The sequence below is a fragment of the Lotus japonicus genome, chromosome 1 (genome assembly GCF_012489685.1).
Source record: "Lotus japonicus ecotype B-129 chromosome 1, LjGifu_v1.2".
Taxonomy (NCBI): Eukaryota; Viridiplantae; Streptophyta; class Magnoliopsida; order Fabales; family Fabaceae; genus Lotus; species Lotus japonicus.
Genome location: NC_080041.1, coordinates 46,767,724 through 46,785,484, shown reverse-complemented (window position 1 = coordinate 46,785,484; position 17,761 = coordinate 46,767,724). Strand labels below are relative to the sequence as shown.

At 37.8% G+C, this 17,761-nt stretch overlaps 1 protein-coding gene across 7 annotated transcripts; it reads right to left on the bottom strand.

The window, feature by feature from the left end:
• Positions 1-2,215: 2,215 nt before the first annotated feature.
• On the bottom strand, positions 2,216-14,779 carry LOC130734792 (uncharacterized). Of its 7 annotated transcripts, none has more exons than XM_057587207.1 (13): positions 14,646-14,779; positions 13,565-14,039; positions 13,111-13,458; positions 12,669-13,001; positions 12,212-12,559; positions 11,757-12,128; positions 11,321-11,644; positions 10,748-11,215; positions 10,572-10,653; positions 10,342-10,408; positions 3,075-3,260; positions 2,908-2,968; positions 2,216-2,723 (listed from the first exon to the last, which is right to left on the bottom strand). In XM_057587207.1, the coding sequence occupies exons 2-13, from the start codon at positions 13,935-13,937 to the stop codon at positions 2,470-2,472; spliced, it is 3,216 nt and encodes a 1,071-aa protein (XP_057443190.1). In that variant the 5' UTR covers positions 13,938-14,039; positions 14,646-14,779; the 3' UTR covers positions 2,216-2,469. The 7 variants fall into 7 exon arrangements, with proteins under 7 accessions (XP_057443190.1, XP_057443323.1, XP_057443197.1 ...); XM_057587340.1 differs by having other exon boundaries at positions 2,908-2,965; XM_057587214.1 differs by having other exon boundaries at positions 10,748-11,212.
• Positions 14,780-17,761: the final 2,982 nt, after the last annotated feature.

The following is a 17,761-nucleotide window of genomic DNA, read 5'->3' as shown; positions in this document are numbered from 1 at the left end:
ATTTCACTAAGACATAATCATATAGATGTTTCCCGAGATTTTAATTTAGGAAAAATATCTACTTTATAGCGATCTTTTCGTCTTTCGGCTAGATTGATATGTCTTGTTTTGAAACTTCATATTTCAATAGTATCTATATAGTCGAGTTTGCAACAAGATTAAAGAGAATCTTCTCATAAATGTATTAGTTGTATATATTAAGCGAGAAATTGCTGAAAAATCATAGTTGATGCAATAATAAATAAATTTAGTATTGTTAAAGAACGAAGAGTTGGATTCAAATAAATTTTTGTATTAGTTAATACAATATTCAGTGATAATATTTTGGTCTTTCATTTCGGCCCCCAATGAAAATTTTATGGATACGCTCTTGAATACAACAGAAAATAGTTGGGACCATCTTGTAGCTCAAATCAGTAAGGGAACCAAGAAACTTGTGGTCCTAAACAACTTCTTTTGAAAACAAAGAGAATACAAAGAATTGTTTTTTCTTAATATGGTTGCATCATTGCATGCACATGGAAATTGCATCCCTATTATAGTTATGTTAACACCTAGAAACACATGCCATTTTATTCATAGCAGAAGCTTGAGGGAAAATGGTGGTTGGGTTAGACATTGCTCAACTGTCATCTCATCAGCAACTACTCACATGGAGATAAAGATGGTGAAGTAAAGAAGATATTGAGAAAAAATTTAGGGGACTTGAATGCCAAACATTAGCTTCTTTGCGGGCATGTAATTATTTATAGTTTAAAAATTTTAAAAGTGTATCCCTTGTTTGTAATATATGACTTAACTTCTTGGCTTTTGGTTTCTTGCTGAAGTTAAATTTCGATGTCTTTATTGTCCAGGACAGATCCAGGTAGAGTGGTTTAAGGAGACGGTTGCCCCGTAAGATAAAAAATAACCTCAATTATATTACTCAAATGTTGTTTTCATTTCACTTAAATTTCTTATATCGTTTCTTTCAATTAATAATTGTTATTTTTTTTTTTCTAATGCGTTAAAATTAGAGATTGTTGTTGCTCCAACTGCCACATGCCCTACACGAGGGTTAGTAGTTAGCACATCTTTGACAACTCAGAGGAGCATGTTCTTATTCAAGCTTTATGCTCATCTCCAACAACTTCTGAGAAAGATTCCTCCTCACCTTACTTGAAACATGAGTATTAGGTTTCAATGCAGACAGACAAATAAAAATTGGCACCCTAAACCCTGCTTAATGTAATTCTTAATTAGTGATTGAATGATTGATACAAAGAATAATTTAAGTGCCATTTGGAAAAAGTGATCATATTCTGTTTGAAATAAAATTCTATTTTTCTTCAATACGAATTGTTACACTTATTTGTTTTTTTATAAGAAACAATATGAGAACTCTATATTTTATCATTTTTATAACATTTAAAAAGATGAACCAAGAAAAAAACTATAAAAATTGAACTACTTATAATTATTAGTAAAGTAAAAAGAAAAAGAAAAAACTTTTCAATCATTTTCTTTCTTCTTTGATTCTGGTAGTTCTTATACGATTCTATCTTTCTTGAGTGTTGCATCACTTAACCATTAGGTTGAGGGTCCAACCTTTGCCCATGGCGATATAGCACATTTCATAGTCATGATTGCTCAATGTCACCCACAACAAAATGATTAGTAATTGTTACTAGTGACGAATACTCTAATTCAAAAAAAAAAAAAAATCTTGAATTCTTGATGCATATTTTGATATACATCCATGTATTATAATCAACTTCATTGAAGAGCATTTTCAACTCTTTTCAAAAAAGTTTCGAATCAGATACAATCACAGCCACAACTCACAACCCCAAGGCTTGGTATTTTAGTAGTTATTCAAAAAATCACTTTGGCGTCATAATAAATATAAAAATTTCAAATAAGATTACTTCAATAAATTTAATAGTTTAGATAAGTAAGTAAATTACTAAATAGTGTAGAGTAAGAAGTTGTACGCTAGGCATGTCATTTATGCAAGATTTGCCTTCCTGAGAGTCCTTGTGAATTGCATCAATGCATTTAAAGCAATCACGTAAATTGCACGAATATAACCAACACAAAAACTCACTCGAAATATTGACGTAAACATGAAGAACATTAAAACAGGGCTAAAGTAGAAAAAAAAAACACAAAGGTAACTCGTCGATATTCTTAACCAACAATTTTAATGAATTGACAATTAAAAAACAAGAACTAATAGGTGTTAATCTATGTATGTAACTATTAAACGTAACTGATCAATATTTCACACACCTTACAAAAGGTAACTCCACAGCACTTCTGTCATTAGAGTGTGATTGAAGTCATCAAGTGCATGTTTGGAAATATATCTGCGATTTATTCTAAAGTCAAAATCAATTTGGGGAGTTTCTGTAAGTGGTTTCTATAGGTAGCTTCTGAATGAAGAGAAACTGATCCAAACATACATTAAAACACGCACCGCCGCACACATCAATATAATGCAGTAGCTTTCATCCTGCGTTGTTTGCAAAGCAATTTGCTCCCTACCTGGTGATGAGGTCCTGAATCCTGATTTTGAAGTCTGCGCTCGTGCTTAACTGACTCTAAAACTTGACAATAGTAACCCCATGATGGATTAGTTTCTGTTATGGGAGGTTGCCCAAATGGATTCGATGACACGTACTCTTGGACATTCTCAGCCATCGCAAGCCCTTTTAGATAGACCCGTAGATCACCTTCAGGTCCTGTAAACAGCATACAAGAATGGGAGGGTTAGCACATAAACAATCTTAATGACATATCAATCAATAGGTTTAAAACAATTGGTGTTTCAAAAAAGAAACAAAAAACTTTGAATACATTAATAAATGGAAATAAGCTAACAATCTGTGAAGAAATATGAGAGGAAGATGAGCAGAAATGTCTCACCTAATGATGAGTCTTTAATGTCATGGTACTGGTACGTATAAGGAAATACAGCTGTATGCTTCTGAAAATAAGTTGCACATGTAGGGTGACCAAATACGAAGGAAATTAATGTAACACAAGAAAGTAGAGCTTATGAATAAAAGGAAAAACCAGAGAACAGAGCTTACAGGATTCAAAAGTGCCTTGTAAGGGGAGTCATCCAATAATAATGTGTTTGATTCATTAAACTCTCCCTTGTTCCACGGAAGCCTAGGATTCCTCTTTTCCCACAAGAGGCGGAGTTCCTTCAAAAAAATAGGCTTCTGTACATCCTCAACAGTTTTGAATTTTGTTCGAGTACAGTGGTACTGATTCTACATAAAACAAGATCGAAAAGTTAAGTAGCGTCTAGAGAATTTCCAGGTAGACATGAATTGCTAACAACCTTACAGTAATTATTTGCAGTTGCATCTTTAATGATGGCATGAACAACAAACTATTTTACTGGAACACAATTATATTCCATTTTGCACGAATTGAAATCCATACATATTAAATAAATGAATAAAAACTAGAACTAAAAGGTTGTTTCGGTCTGCAAAATTTATTCCAGCACCTACAACGAAATGAGAACCCTCACTATCTGGTTCAAGTGTAGGCAAGGAGCAGAGTAAGGATAAGGCGAAGGTCACGATAAGTTTTACTACGCTAAGATGGAAGACTATCGCCTCAATGCCAAGCATACTGAGCTTCAATCTTTTCATGACGACAACCCGGTTGGTTGGGTTTCTCAAGCAGAGGCTTACTTCACAGCTCATGAAACCCCATCGAAAGATGCAGGTGCAACTGGCTCAAATATGCACAGGTGGGATGACTTGCACTGGTTCAAGGTGTTGAGGGAATCAGAATGCAATCTGAACATGGACCAGCTGAAACAAGCTTCATTTCATCAGTATAGGGATCATCATACCAGGAATCCATTTCTGGTTTGAAGACACTCTTCAAGAAAAGTAAGTGGATTATATGGAGAAGTTGGAGATGCTCACTGCCCAGCTACCTCCAATGTCGGATGAACAGTACATGGGTCACTTCCTTGGTGGATTATAGGAGGAGATACGATGGGAGGTATTGACCCTAAACCCCGTGAATTGTTATAAGATGATATTTGAATCAGGGTTCAAATATCAGAGGGGGTTCGAATTCGCAGAAGTCAGAAGGCTCACATTTACCTAATCAGATGAACCATCAATTTCGGCTCCCTTAATGAGGATACAGTTCCGGACAAATACCCAATTCCAACCATAAATGATTTACTTGATGAGCTCTATGGACTATGGAAGATACTTCCATGACAACTTTTCCGGACAAATACCCAATTCCAACCATAAGTCCAGTTTTAATCAAATACAAGTCAAATATGAACTAAGGAAGATACTTCCATGACAACTTTTCGGACTCATGAGGGACATTATGAGTACCTTGTCATGCTGTGTGGGCTCATAAATCCACCTTCTGCATTCCAAACAACTATGAATTCTCTGTTTAGGCATATACTCCGGAGGTATGTACTTGTGTTCATTCATGATTCATAATCACTTCTCTTCACTTATATAAATATAAGTGCTTATTTGGAAGACTTTGATTGAATACTTGGCACATATAATTACTATAAAACAAGTAGTTACGGATCCTTCCAAGGTTAAATGTGTGGTGGATTGGCCAACTTCCATGAACGCTAAGGCAATATAAGGTTAACTAGGATCAAGGATGTCAATAGCGGACGAAAGCGGCGCCATCGCGGCGGTGTGGCTCATGGCTATTATAGAAAGTACCGACACAGAGCAATTCAAGGTCGCGGCTGAAAATGCGGTTTATATCACGAAGGTCACGGCACTGCCGCGGCGCAACATAGGAGAAAGGCCAAAAGTTATGGGCTCATTTTTTAAAACATAGGTCAAACTTTTGAAGGGTAGTTTGGGTTTTTCTCTTGAAATAAGTGAAAAGCCTTATGTCTTCGTGCCTTACGCAGTTACGCATTATTAACTTGGGGAGTGCTTAAACATCCTCCAACCGCAAACCACCATCGCACAACCACCGCGCGACCTCCAGCGAGCCACTGAGTTTGGCATCTGGAGCAGGTATTGATGGACCATTTGACCCAAAGTCCAGGCCCAAAACACTACATGTGTATGCTCACAAGTTCAGATTAGGAAAAGGAGGGAAATGATAGTTGCATACAGGAGAGAGAAGAAATATAGGCGAGGAGGGGAAATCACTTGAGTCATGAGCAGGTTTTATTTTTTTTTTGGCATTGGCCATGGCATGGGGTTATTTAAATTGCTTGAGCTCCGCTCTTATTTTCTTTGTAATTCCTCTTCTATAAGAAATAAATCCTTAGGGTATGTTTGGTATGTTTTATAGTACAAAGCTTGAAGGTATTAGGCCTGATAGGATAAGGGGATACAATCATATATTTGGGAGAGGGTGGAGAGGGTGGAGAGTGGTGGTAGAGATGGTCGTGGTTGTAGAGATGGTCGTGGTGGTGGCGGCGGTGGAAGATGGTAGTTAAGGCCGTATCGGTGGTGGCAGCAGTGGCAGTGGTGGATGGTAGTTGTCCCGCTGCATGCAATGGATGGTGAAGTTAGCATTCCCAATTTCTATCAATTATTTCCCAAAGCTCCTTGTATTTGCTTTCATTTCCTTTAAAACCAGTATTAATTAATGGCCTCCTTAACCTTATCCATTGCTTCATATATGTAACCCATTGCTGGCTTCCTTCATTATCAACAAGCCTAAGGACATGCACCAGTGGCCCCATAGCCTTGAGGTCATAAGCAACATCATTCCAAAAGGTGGTCATGAGCACAACATTAGCTGCCCCCTACCTCGTAGGAACTTAAGCTAAGTTACACTTGGACCAATCATCTGAAGTGATCATCTTTCTAAGGTTGTTTCTTTGAAAGTGCAACCTTTGCAAAATGAGAAACGTGGTCGCAAACCCTGTAACTCCATGTCTTACCAATTGTGATTTTTTTTGTGAACTTTCTCATGTTGTTCAATGCCAAAGTATGATTGCAGAAAAACCCAACAAGACTTATGCTTCTTTTGATGGTCTTTTTAACGCTTTTAAGCTTGTCGATGTCTTCCAATATCAAATCTATACAATGTGCAGCACATGGAGTCCAAAATAAGTGTTTCCTCGTGACTTGAAGAAGTTTTCATAAGACCCAAATAGACAAATTTAAATGAGCAACACACTCACTAGGACAATAAAAAAGTAATAGTTATTGTCACTAACCGACCAATACATAATTGCTTCCGTTGTCGGCCACCACTTGCACTACAATCTTCTTTCCAATCTCCTTAACAAGGTTGTCCAAAGTTGGAACAACTTTTCTCAAACATAGATCCATCAAGATTGTGCTCATGACAGCCTTTTGGAAGAACCATCAACACTCTTCACAAACATACATCCGGATGGGCTATTCACCAGAAAATTTATCAAAATCCTTTGCTTCCTATTTGTCCATGCATCAGACATAATCAAACAACCATACATCACCTTCCCTTCCACATTATCTTTCATCAAATTTTGGGTGTATGCCAACTCCTTTTTAAGGAGTGGAACTCATTTCATGGTAACTTGGAGCTTTCAAATGAGAGTCATAGTTTCCAACAGCCTCTATCATCAACTTGAAGCTTTTTGTCCACACAACATTTAAAGGAATGTTATTCCTATAGAAGAATCTAGCAATATATTGAATTGTTCTTGCTTTTGCTTCTTTGTCACATGCGCCACTCATGCTTATTTGCCTCTTAGCTTATGTCAACTTTAAGCTTGTATTCGGATCTCTCATAAGTAAATCCATGGGGGCCTTTAACATTTGGCTTCTTAGGAGTAGAGGATGCCCCACTTGAACTTGCAGGCCTTTTCTCACTTCTAATAGACACAATTTCTGACAACTCATCTTTATCTTGATTCAATTCATTCAAGTATTATGTTTCCCTTTTTTCATAGCTAGAGCTTCCTTTAATAGCGGCACCACATCGTCGGAGTTTTCTTACATTTATTACAATCCTCAAAATTCTCATTTGATGACGTTGAGCCCTAGTTATTCCTCCTGAAGTTGCCTTACCATAGAAATCACATGTCTCTCTTCCCATCATGTGGCTTCTTTAAGTTGTTCCATGGTCATGCTATATAAATGTTGTCCCCTATAGGCTTGAACAAACCATTCGTTGTACGCTGGAAGTTGCCTACACATGCTTCAATGTTGTTTTGTTCAACTTGAGAAGAGGATGCCATGGCTGGTATAGGAATGAAGAAAAAACAAGGTAAGAAAAAGAAAAACAAAGGCTTAAAAGAACTTTTGGTCCCCCACGAATTTGATGTGTGCAAACATGGTCCTTAAATTTTTAAAATAACATTTTAAGTCCCTCACGTTACCCTCCGTCAACAAAATTGGTCCTTCCGTCAAAAAACTAACGTTTTGTTCTTTGTGGTACATTTTAATTGATGTGGATGCTTATTAGGAGAGATTATCATGTGTGGTAGTTATTTTTTATTTCTTAAAAAAAGAACTTTCATCTTCATCTTTATCTCCATCTTTCTATTTCATCCTCATCCTCATAACATGAGGGAGAAGCTGTTCGCTGACCTCCAAACCCCAAACCTCTGTCTAGCCACCTTCAATACCAAAAACCTCAACCGAAATCAAACCTCTGTTGAGATCTAGTCAGAGAGTAAGGGAAGTGAGTAAAGCATGCCCTTTTCTCCCCTTCCTAAATTTCTTGGCGATTTCTTCTCCAAGTTTGATCAAATTTCTGGGCAATTTATGGGTATTTGTTCAATTTGGGGATTAGGGTTCATCATCATCTTCACAATCCCTTGCTGTTGGGTCTGGGTTGAAGGAGGTTATTTGCGTTTGAAGAAAAATTTGGGGACGGGTTTGTGTTTCAGGTTCAACCCATTTTATTCTAGGTTTGTTTGATGAAGAAGGGCACCTAACCTATTCTGGGTCTCGAATCCTGTAGAATGCCTACAAGCCATCTAATTGTTGATAGTTGTTGATGGTTTAATTAATCAGTGAAGGCCTTGCAGTGCTTGAAGGGATTGTGGAGAGCTTGTTCTAGTGTTGTTTGGGAGGGTCTGTTGAGGCAAGTAATGAAGGATAGCCACTAAAAACAAGTTTTTGGGATGCTATTGTGTGCATCTGTTTTACTTGATCCTTGATCTTTTAATCTCTTGTCACTTGTTTCTTTCTGTAATTGCATTCGGCTTCTATGCAGATGCAATTTTGGACTCTCTAGTATTTATTTCTTTGAACACTGTTATTGTATTTGGGTTATTGTAGAACATAATTTTGTAATTTTGGACTCTCTACATTGTAGAACATGTTGTTCTTGTGTTTGATTATTTCTCCTTTAATTTGTTGACTCTCTTTCAAATCAATTTGATCACAAAGATTTCAGTGAAGGAACGTGATACTTTGAGATTGAGGTGAATCTGTATGATGATGGAGTTTTCTGGATTTTTTGGTTTAATGATAGAGAAAATGATGAAAATGGTGAAAGAAGAAGATGAAGACGAGGAATTTGCTGGGTTTGTTCATGTTTTTTATTTTCCAATTACTTTTTGGGATTAAGTTACATATTTGTCCATAGAACTGTTAGTTTTTAAACGGAGGGACCAATTTTGTTGACGGAGGGTAACGTAGGGGACTCATAGTGCTATTTTTAAAGTTTAGGGACGGCACAAATCGCATTCGTGAGGGACCAAATGTGTTTTTAAGCCAAAAACAAAATATAGGCAGCAAAGGAAAGGAGAAAAGAGAGGGGGAAAGAGGAAAAGTAAAGAAAAATAGGGTAAAGAAGAGGAAAAACAGAGAGGGAAAGAGAAAAAAGGGTAACTAGAGTAAAAACAAAATATAGACAGCAAAAGAAGGGGAAAACAGAGAGAGAAAGAGGGAAAAGAAACGAGGAAACAGAGAGGGGGAAAATAATAACAGGGTAAGAATAGGAAAAGAAAGAAAAAACAGAGCAAGTGAGCAACTGACCTGAAGATGGAGGCAGAGGTGGTGGACGGACAGGTCGTCAGAGAATTGGTGGTCGGGTGCTCGCAGCAGTGAGCTTGCAGTGAGAGGGAGTGGGAGCGGCTTGAATGATGGGGACAATGAATGAATCTACATTAAGAATCAGAGCTTGACCTAATTTTGGCCTGAAAAGTTTTACTTTGCCCCCGATATTCTCAGCCCAACGGTTTAAAAGAAGGGGTCTTGAGTCATTTCCCTAGTCGTCAAATAGCGCCGCAATTAGTCGTGATCCCAGCCACGATTCGCACGGCGATGGCCACGACGGTGATGTGCGCGATTTCTTCAGAATCGCGGGGAACAGCCTCAATGTTACGCCACTATAGCGGCACTATCCCGCGCTATTGACTACTATGTGGATAAGCTCATAAAATACAATGTTAGTAGTTAGCACCAAACAATGGATAAACTCATAATTTATTGTATAGGCTTATACTATCATGCCTGATACGCAGTACCAAACGGGCCCTTGAATTCTTTTAATTCTCATGTTAGACACGACCGATTCCTATCAAAATATTTTGTGGATCACCAATATTTCCCATCTTTCACAATGTACATAAATTAATTTTAATAACATTTAGAGCGAAAATGTTAATGAAGTACAACTAGACAAAAGATGTATCCTAGGACTACCTTGAGGAACTGTTGTAGTTAAAATTATAGATAAGGAATGAGAGAAGAAAAAGAATAAAAACTTCATGATATGATGTATAGTACAAAAGATAAAGCACTAACTCTTAATATTGGACCCTTAATCCTAACCAAATAGAGAAACTATTCATGATAATTACTACTTGATAGAACCCGTGATTCCATAGATATGAACAGAGTATACTATTGAATTGAAATAGAACAGAGATCGATTACAAAAGAGAAAAGATCAGAGCCCAGATCTCCTATCCGGAAAAAAAAAACCTTTCAATAGAGAAAACACTCTCCTCACAAACTAAGCAATTATGTCTACCTCAGGCACTACTTCCCCTCTCACTAAATGCCTGAGGCTCTATTGCCACCTCACTAAACTGTCCCCCACTACACATATATAACAGGCCTTTTGACCCAAAACAACAGTTTGGTTATCATTGTTTACACATATATAACAGGCCTTTTGACCCAAAACAACAGTTTGGTTATCATTGTTTACAAGCCCAAGTGTGCCTACAGGCCCAAGTGTCCTATCACTACTAAACTCCTAGTCCTAATTAAATAAGGAAACAAATCATGAGATATTAAGAAATACGGAAACTGGTCCTAAGAGATAATATGAGATCAAGATGTCATATTTATAATATAAACTAACAAAATCATTACATAACCAAAAAGACTTAAGGTTTATGCCAAAAACTAATTAAGAACAGATTACCCAACGGAAGAGCAATTTATATGCAGATTTCCCCATAACAAGTTCGATGACTCTATCAAGATTCGTCCTGCCAATATGGACAAGCATCAAGACACAGTATGAATAAAAACCCCTTGTATAATAATATAATGCTGAAATGTAAACCAACAAGTCCATGATTGCGTCTTAAACCTAAATTAAACTAATAAACACAAGTAATGAGATAAAATAGGTCATTGATCAGCAAATACCTTTTTCTAGATGACCAAACTCCCACATGAAATCTGTCAAAGCAAAACCGTAGAAAATCATTACAAAAGGGCCTATAGTAACCTGCCAATAGCAAAAGTAGAATCTTTGTCAAATTCAACCAAGATCAAGATATGAAATCTATGATATGAGAAAACACATTATGAGACTATGTCACCTTTTCTCCTGCTAACCCGAAAATCAGGTTTTCGTGTTATATTATTTTCTTTAGAATCATCACTGACCAAATCAACAAGCAATCCATTCACATCAAGGATGAGAAGCTTTTTCTTTGGGTAGCTGATAACAGTCCTGTCCAGTGACATTTTTTCCCTATTATAGACATGAGGAATTTTAACAGATAGACAAACTCCTACGTTATCATCATCATGTTTCTTCCCCAGACTAGCATTCTTCACAAAAGTACTCTTTTCCTCAGGGTTGGTAATGTTATCATTTATATTTTGCTTAATGTTCTTTTCTGTAAATTCAATCACAGACTCTTCTGCGGTAGAGACGGCATCTGCCACCACTGAATTGCAGTTGCAACATACTTCTTGGACGTCACACTCTCCATTGCTGTTTTCTGCAGTCTTTTGGAGCATATTCTGCTCCTTTACGCCATTTTCTCCCTGAGATATATCTGCTGTCACACAAGAGTGTCTTGTTACTTAAATAAGAGGGCACGCATTAAATTGGATGTTGTGAAGGAATATTTTAGAAACACAAGTTTTTGATGAAAAAGTATAACCTGGATTGTCGCAACCATTAAAATTGCTTTTGACAGAATTATGCTGAGTCTTCCGCCTTTTCCTCCGATGTTTCACAATTGTTTGTGAACTTGACAGATCAGGCAAATCTGGTGACTTATGTAATGTGTCCTTCATAGTTGCATCAGTCTTCCGTGAAGAATCGCAAACTAGAAACTCAAGACCTTTATCTTTATGTTCAACAGCTTTACCAACTGAATTGCAGTTGCAATTCACTTCTCGGACGTCACACTCTCCATTGCTGTTTTCTGCAGCCTTTTGGAGCATATTCTTCTCCTTTACGCCATTTTCTCCCTGAGATATATCTGCTATCACACAAGAGTGTCTTGTTACTTAAATAGGAGGACACGCATTGAATTGGATGTTCTGAAGGCATATCAAACGCAGAAACACAAGTTTTTGATGAAAAAGTATTACCTGGATTGTCACAACTATTAAAATTGCTTTGGACAGAATTATGCTGAGTCTTCCGCATTTTCCTCTGATGTTTCTTCTTCTTTGAATTCTGTTCCACAATTGTTTGTGAACTTGACAGATCAGGCAAATCTGGCGACTTATGTAATGTGTCCTTCATAGTTGCATCAGTCTTCCGTGAAGAATCACCAACTGGAAACTCAGGACCTTTATCTTTAAGTTCAACAGCTTTACCAACTGAATTGCAGTTGAAATTCACTTCTTGGACGTCACACTCTCCATTGATGTTTTCTGCAGCCTTTTGGAGCATATTCTGCTCCTTTTCGCCATTTTCTCCCTGAGATATATCTGCTATCACACAAGAGTGTCCTATTACTTAAATAAGAGGACACGCATTGAATTGGATGTTCTGAAGGCATATCAAACGCAGAAACAAGTTTTTGATGAAAAAGTATTACCTGGATTGTCACAACCATCAAAATTGCTTTGGACAGAATTATGCTGAGTCTTCCGCATTTTCCTCTGATGTTTCATCTTCTTTGAATTATGTTCCACAATTGTTTGTGAACTTGACAGATCAGGCAAATCTGGTGACTCATGAAATGGGTCCTTCATAGTTGCATCAGTCTTCCGTGAAGAATCACCAACTGGAAACTCAGGACCTTTATCTTTATGTTCAACAGCTTTACCAACTGAATTGTAGTTGCAACTCACTTCTTGGACGTCACAGTCTCCATTGTTGTTTTCTGCAGCCTTTTGGAGCATATTCTGCTCCTTTTTGCCATTTTCTCCCTTAGATATATCTGCTATCACACAAGAGTGTCTTGTTACTTAAATAGGAGGACGCGCATTGAATGGGATGTTCTGAAGGCATATCAAACGCACAAACACAAGGTTTTGATGAAAAAGTATTACCAGGATTGTCACAACCATTAAAATTGCTTTGGACAGAATTACGCTGAGCCTTCCGCCTTCTCCTCCGATCTCTCCTCATCCTTTTACGTTTCACAATTGTTTGTGAACTTGACAGATCAGGCAAATCTGGTGACTTATGTAATGTGTCCTTCATAGTTGCATCAGTCTTCCGTGAAGAATCACCAACTGTTAACTCAAGACCTTTATCTTTATGTTCAACAGCTTTACCAACTGAATTCACTTCTTGGACGTCACACTCTCCATTGCTGTTCTCTGCAGCCTTTTGGAGCATATTCTGCTCCTTTTCGCCAGTTTCTCCCTGAGATATATCTCCTATCACACAAGAGTGTCTTGTTACTTAAAAAGGAGCACACGCATTGAATTGGATGTTCTGAAGGCATATCAAACGCAGAAACACAAGTTTTTGATGAAAAAGTATTACCTGGATTGTCACAACCATTAAAATTGCTTTGGACAGAATTATGCTGAGTCTTCCGCATTTTCCTCTGATGTTTCATCTTCTTTGAATTATGTTCCACAATTGTTTGTGAACTTGACAGATCAGGAAAATCTGGTGACTCATGAAATGGGTCCTTCATAGTTGCATCAGTCTTCCGTGAAGAATCACCAACTGGAAACTCAGGACCTTTATCTTTATGTTCAACAGCTTTACCAACTGAATTGCAGTTGCAACTCACTTCCTGGACGTCACACTCTCCATTGCTGTTTTCTGCAGCCTTTTGGAGCATATTCTGCTCCTTTTTGCCATTTTCTCCCTGAGATATATCTGCTATCACACAAGAGTGTCTTGTTCTTAAATAGGAGGACACGCATTGAATGGGATGTTCTGAAGGCATATCAAACGCAGAAACAAGGTTTTGATGAAAAAGTATTACCTAGATTGTCACAACCATTAAAATTGCTTTGGACAGAATTACGCTGAGCCTTCCGCCTTCTCCTCCGATCTCTCCTCATCCTTTTACGTTTCACAATTGTTTGTGAACTTGACAGATCAGGCAAATCTGGTGACTTATGTAATGTGTCCTTCATAGTTGCATCAGTCTTCCATGAAGAATCACCAACTGGAAACTCAGGAGCTTTATCTTTTTGTTCAACAGCTTGACCTTGTTCCCTCTTCGTTTTCCTGTGCTTCTTCTGCAATGAATTTACTTTCTCTGTACTTGTTAAAGAATCACCTGCAGTGGTCATAGCTGAAGGGACTATGTGCAAATCCGTTGCCAAATCCATCAAACAAGAACCTTTAGACATCAATGACACAATGTGTAACTACAGGAAGACTCCAAATCCATCATAATAACAGCAGCAACTATCAAAGATCACGCAGTAAGGTGAAATACCTTAAAAACCTGCCTGGAACAGTCAATGAACAAAACATAAGCCCATATTGCTCAAACATAGGTTCAAAGTACATTAAACCAATTTCAACTAGCATATCAAACCACCAATTTGTGGCCGAAATTCACCATCCGTCTCACAGAAACAGTGAACCGGTTCGCATCTTAAGCATAAATTGGAATATGATACGTCAAAAAGAAACACAAACGAGTCAAGGAAATTGAAACAGAAACTCAAAGCAGCACTATATCCTAAGAGAATTAATGCAGAATCCTTAGATCACAAACCATTGATTCCCAGCAATTTATTTTTAAAATTCAGTCAGATAGAATAAGTTTCAAAGAAGAAAACCCTAAACCCAATAGAGAAGAAGGGTCAGATGCAAAAGCCAACTTCAATTCAGAAAAATTAACAAAGAGGGAAAAAGGAAACAGGTTCATTATTGATTCAGAGATCCAAATTTTGATGCAATTGAAGTACACAAAAGAAGTAGTAAAAACAGAACAAAGAAGAAAATCTAAGTGGCAATTTTCCGAACGCGGGAAAGAGGAGGAAGAAATGGTTTGGGCATGACAGAGCGATAGACAAGGTGCAGAAGGGGGAGAGAGTGGGAGAAAGAACCTGAGTTCAGCAGCGGAGGTTGAAACTGCGTCTGTGGTTTCGGGCGGCGAATCTAAGCCGTTTGGTTTCAGGGTTACAGGCATAGAAAAACGGTTTCAGATTTTAAACCTGGACACTGCATTGGACAATGCACATTACCCATTTTTTACTTTTCTAAATTTTATTAGGGATATTACACACGAGATTTAGTCATTTTTTAAAACTTTGTATAATTTTTAATTTTTGAACTACATAATTAATTTAGATTTTTTTATGATTTTATATATTTGTATTTACTTAAAAATAAGAGATATAATGTTGATTGAGAAAAATCGTTTGGGTCCACGATAGCTCAAGTGGTAGGAGCTGAGGGACATATGATTAGGTAGGGGGATTTAGAGAAGTAGGAAAATTGCCACCGTCAAGATCCATCCTACTCGCATATAACTACTTGTTTATTAAAGGAAATCACCTACAAGGGACTTTAAGGCTTTGTTCTCGCAGATCACTACTCGATTTTGAATTTGAATGTTGTTGTCACGGTCTAAATATGTTTCTTATTTGTTAAGTTCAAACGCTAGATATACCGTTTATCATATTTTGAATGATAACATTTTTCTAGAGCATAAGTGAACTAGTTAAATATTTCATGTAAATAATATTTCAGGAAATATCATCTATGCTTCACATCCCCATCGTCTGATGACTAAATGTAAGACAAAGCATGAAGACGCTCAAGGAAGACTATACAAGCAAAGAAAGTCAAACCAGCCAGATCGTCTGGAAAGTCAAGCAATGGAAATGGAAAGTCAAATTTGCTAAGTCGTGTCATCAAGAGAAGAGAAGAACGATCAAAAAAGAAGAAGAGTCAAAGCTTCGGGACAAAACTATGCAAGATATTACCAAGCTGATAGATTGTCTGAGAAAACTATGATTAATGAAGATTTGCATCGTATATCTCAATGGCTGGCTGAAAACCAGTGGAAGTAATATCTAGAGAAAGAGCGGCATTTCAAATTGAAAGCTCTTTGACATTGTTGGAAGAGAAAGTAAAGTGCAAAGAATCACATGTTATCTCACAAAGCACATTAGACAAGGAAACATGTACAACGATTTTCACCATCAAAGTCTCATCCTTCTCTCTCAAGCAAGAAATGAAGAAATTGAGCAAAGCTTATTGTCTACGCCTATTAGCATCTATCTAATTCAGGCAACACAAGACAATCAATTTTTGAAGGAGAAGAAGCTTTGGTCAAAGGTTATCTCACTCACATTTTGAATGACTAATAGAAAAAGAAGAAGAAGGATGAGCTAATCAGAATCATCGTCTAAAGTTTAGAAGAATGGTGCAAGCAGAATTTCTAAAAGAAACAACGTCTATCATGAAATGAAGACTGAAGCTTCAGAAGGAAAGAAAGAAGAATGAACTGATGATCCGAGAATGCTCACTTAAGAAACTTTAAGATCCAAACGACGGATGTGGATTGGACGATGAACTACTTCGTTTGGCGCAGCGGATAAGCATAAGTAAATGAAAGAGACAATCACACACAAACTTCTATCCTGGTTCACCCCCAAAACGATAGGGTTACGTCAGTTCCTCGGCAGCACCGAGATTTCACTAAGGGTGAGTGTCAAAGACTCCTCCTTACAGGTACTCTTCAGTTTGCCTCCTCGGGCAAGAGTATTGCTTAGCAACTGCCTCTCCAGGCATTGAGTATTATCGCCTCTCCAAACCATGTATTATTTGTTCCATAATTCTTAGTGCCTCTCTAGGACAAGTATTACTTTTCAACCTGCCTCTTCAGGCATTGAGTATTCTTTGGACCCTGCCTCTCCAGGAAAATGAGTATTATTTCATAACTGCCTCTCCAGGCATTGAGTATTCTTTTGACCCTGCCTCTCCAGGCAAAACAAGTATTCTTTATAACTGCCTCTCCAGGCATTGAAAGTATTCTTTGCTCCAGCCTCTTAATGCAGTTGAGTATTCTTTCAGAACTGCCTCTCCAGGCATTGAGTATTATTTTTTCACTGTCTCTCTAGGCAGAACCAAGTATTAGAAGGACTTCTCCCAAGTGATCTTTCTCAAGACCACTTATCCTACTTTTTATGTTCTTTTACAACAAGAAGAAAAGAAAAGATTTGTCTCCTAAGTGTGTTTCTCCTTGCTGCAGAGGTTGATGAAGATGTCTTCATTTGAGCTCTAGCCTCAAGACTTTTCTCCATATGTTAAAGATATGATCTTCAGAGACCGTTTGGAAGAACTGAACTGGGTTAGGATATTCTGATTAAATCCCAATTCAATTCTTGAAAAGTCTGGTGTTTGGACTTGCAAAATCCACCTTGTGAAGTCTTCAAGTCTTGGTATTTATAGCTCCAGGTCTTCTGTGAGTAGAGAAATAGTCGTTGGTTGATCTTCAAAGAAATTTTGATCGTTGCATCGAACTGTACTAAGATCAGTGAGTGTGATGACGGGGTATAGCTAGATGCAGACCTAATGCTTTGGAATGTGCAATAAGCTTAAGCATAGGTCGGAGCTATTACTCGTTGAAGTGGCCAAACAACTCGTTGATGGATGGAGAGTTGCTCCTTTAGCTTTGGTCACGTGCAGCTGTAGATGTCGAGACTTCTTTGATTGTATTCCTTGTGGAGTTTCTTCGATCAGACGATGAGGCGTATTCCACTGATGAGGTAGCCTGACAGTGAGTAGCATCGTCTCTTCACCTTTCAACGGATACCCTTCTTTTGCTTTTTTGATGCAGACGATGGTTGTTGGCAAAAAAGACTTAGGGCTTCTTCCTTAGGAATTGGATGGACTGAAGATGTGTCAGTAGATGAAGGACTTCATCCCATTCCTAAGGAGAGAGAGAAAGAGGGAAATCTTTAAGTTTGAAAGTTATTATGATTTCCCTTGGTCATTGTGCAACATGATGATTGCGTGAAGCTTTGCACACTGACCTCTATCTCTATCTCTACTGTGTTGTCAGAGATCTTTTCCATGTTGACAAGATGTATGCTTTCTCTGAACACAGTTTCTTCTGGTTGGCTAGCTTGAGTTGGACGATGATCCTCCTCTGCAAGTTCTCCTTCATTCCTTCTGCAGACGATCGTTTTTTCTCCGTAAGACGATCTTGCTC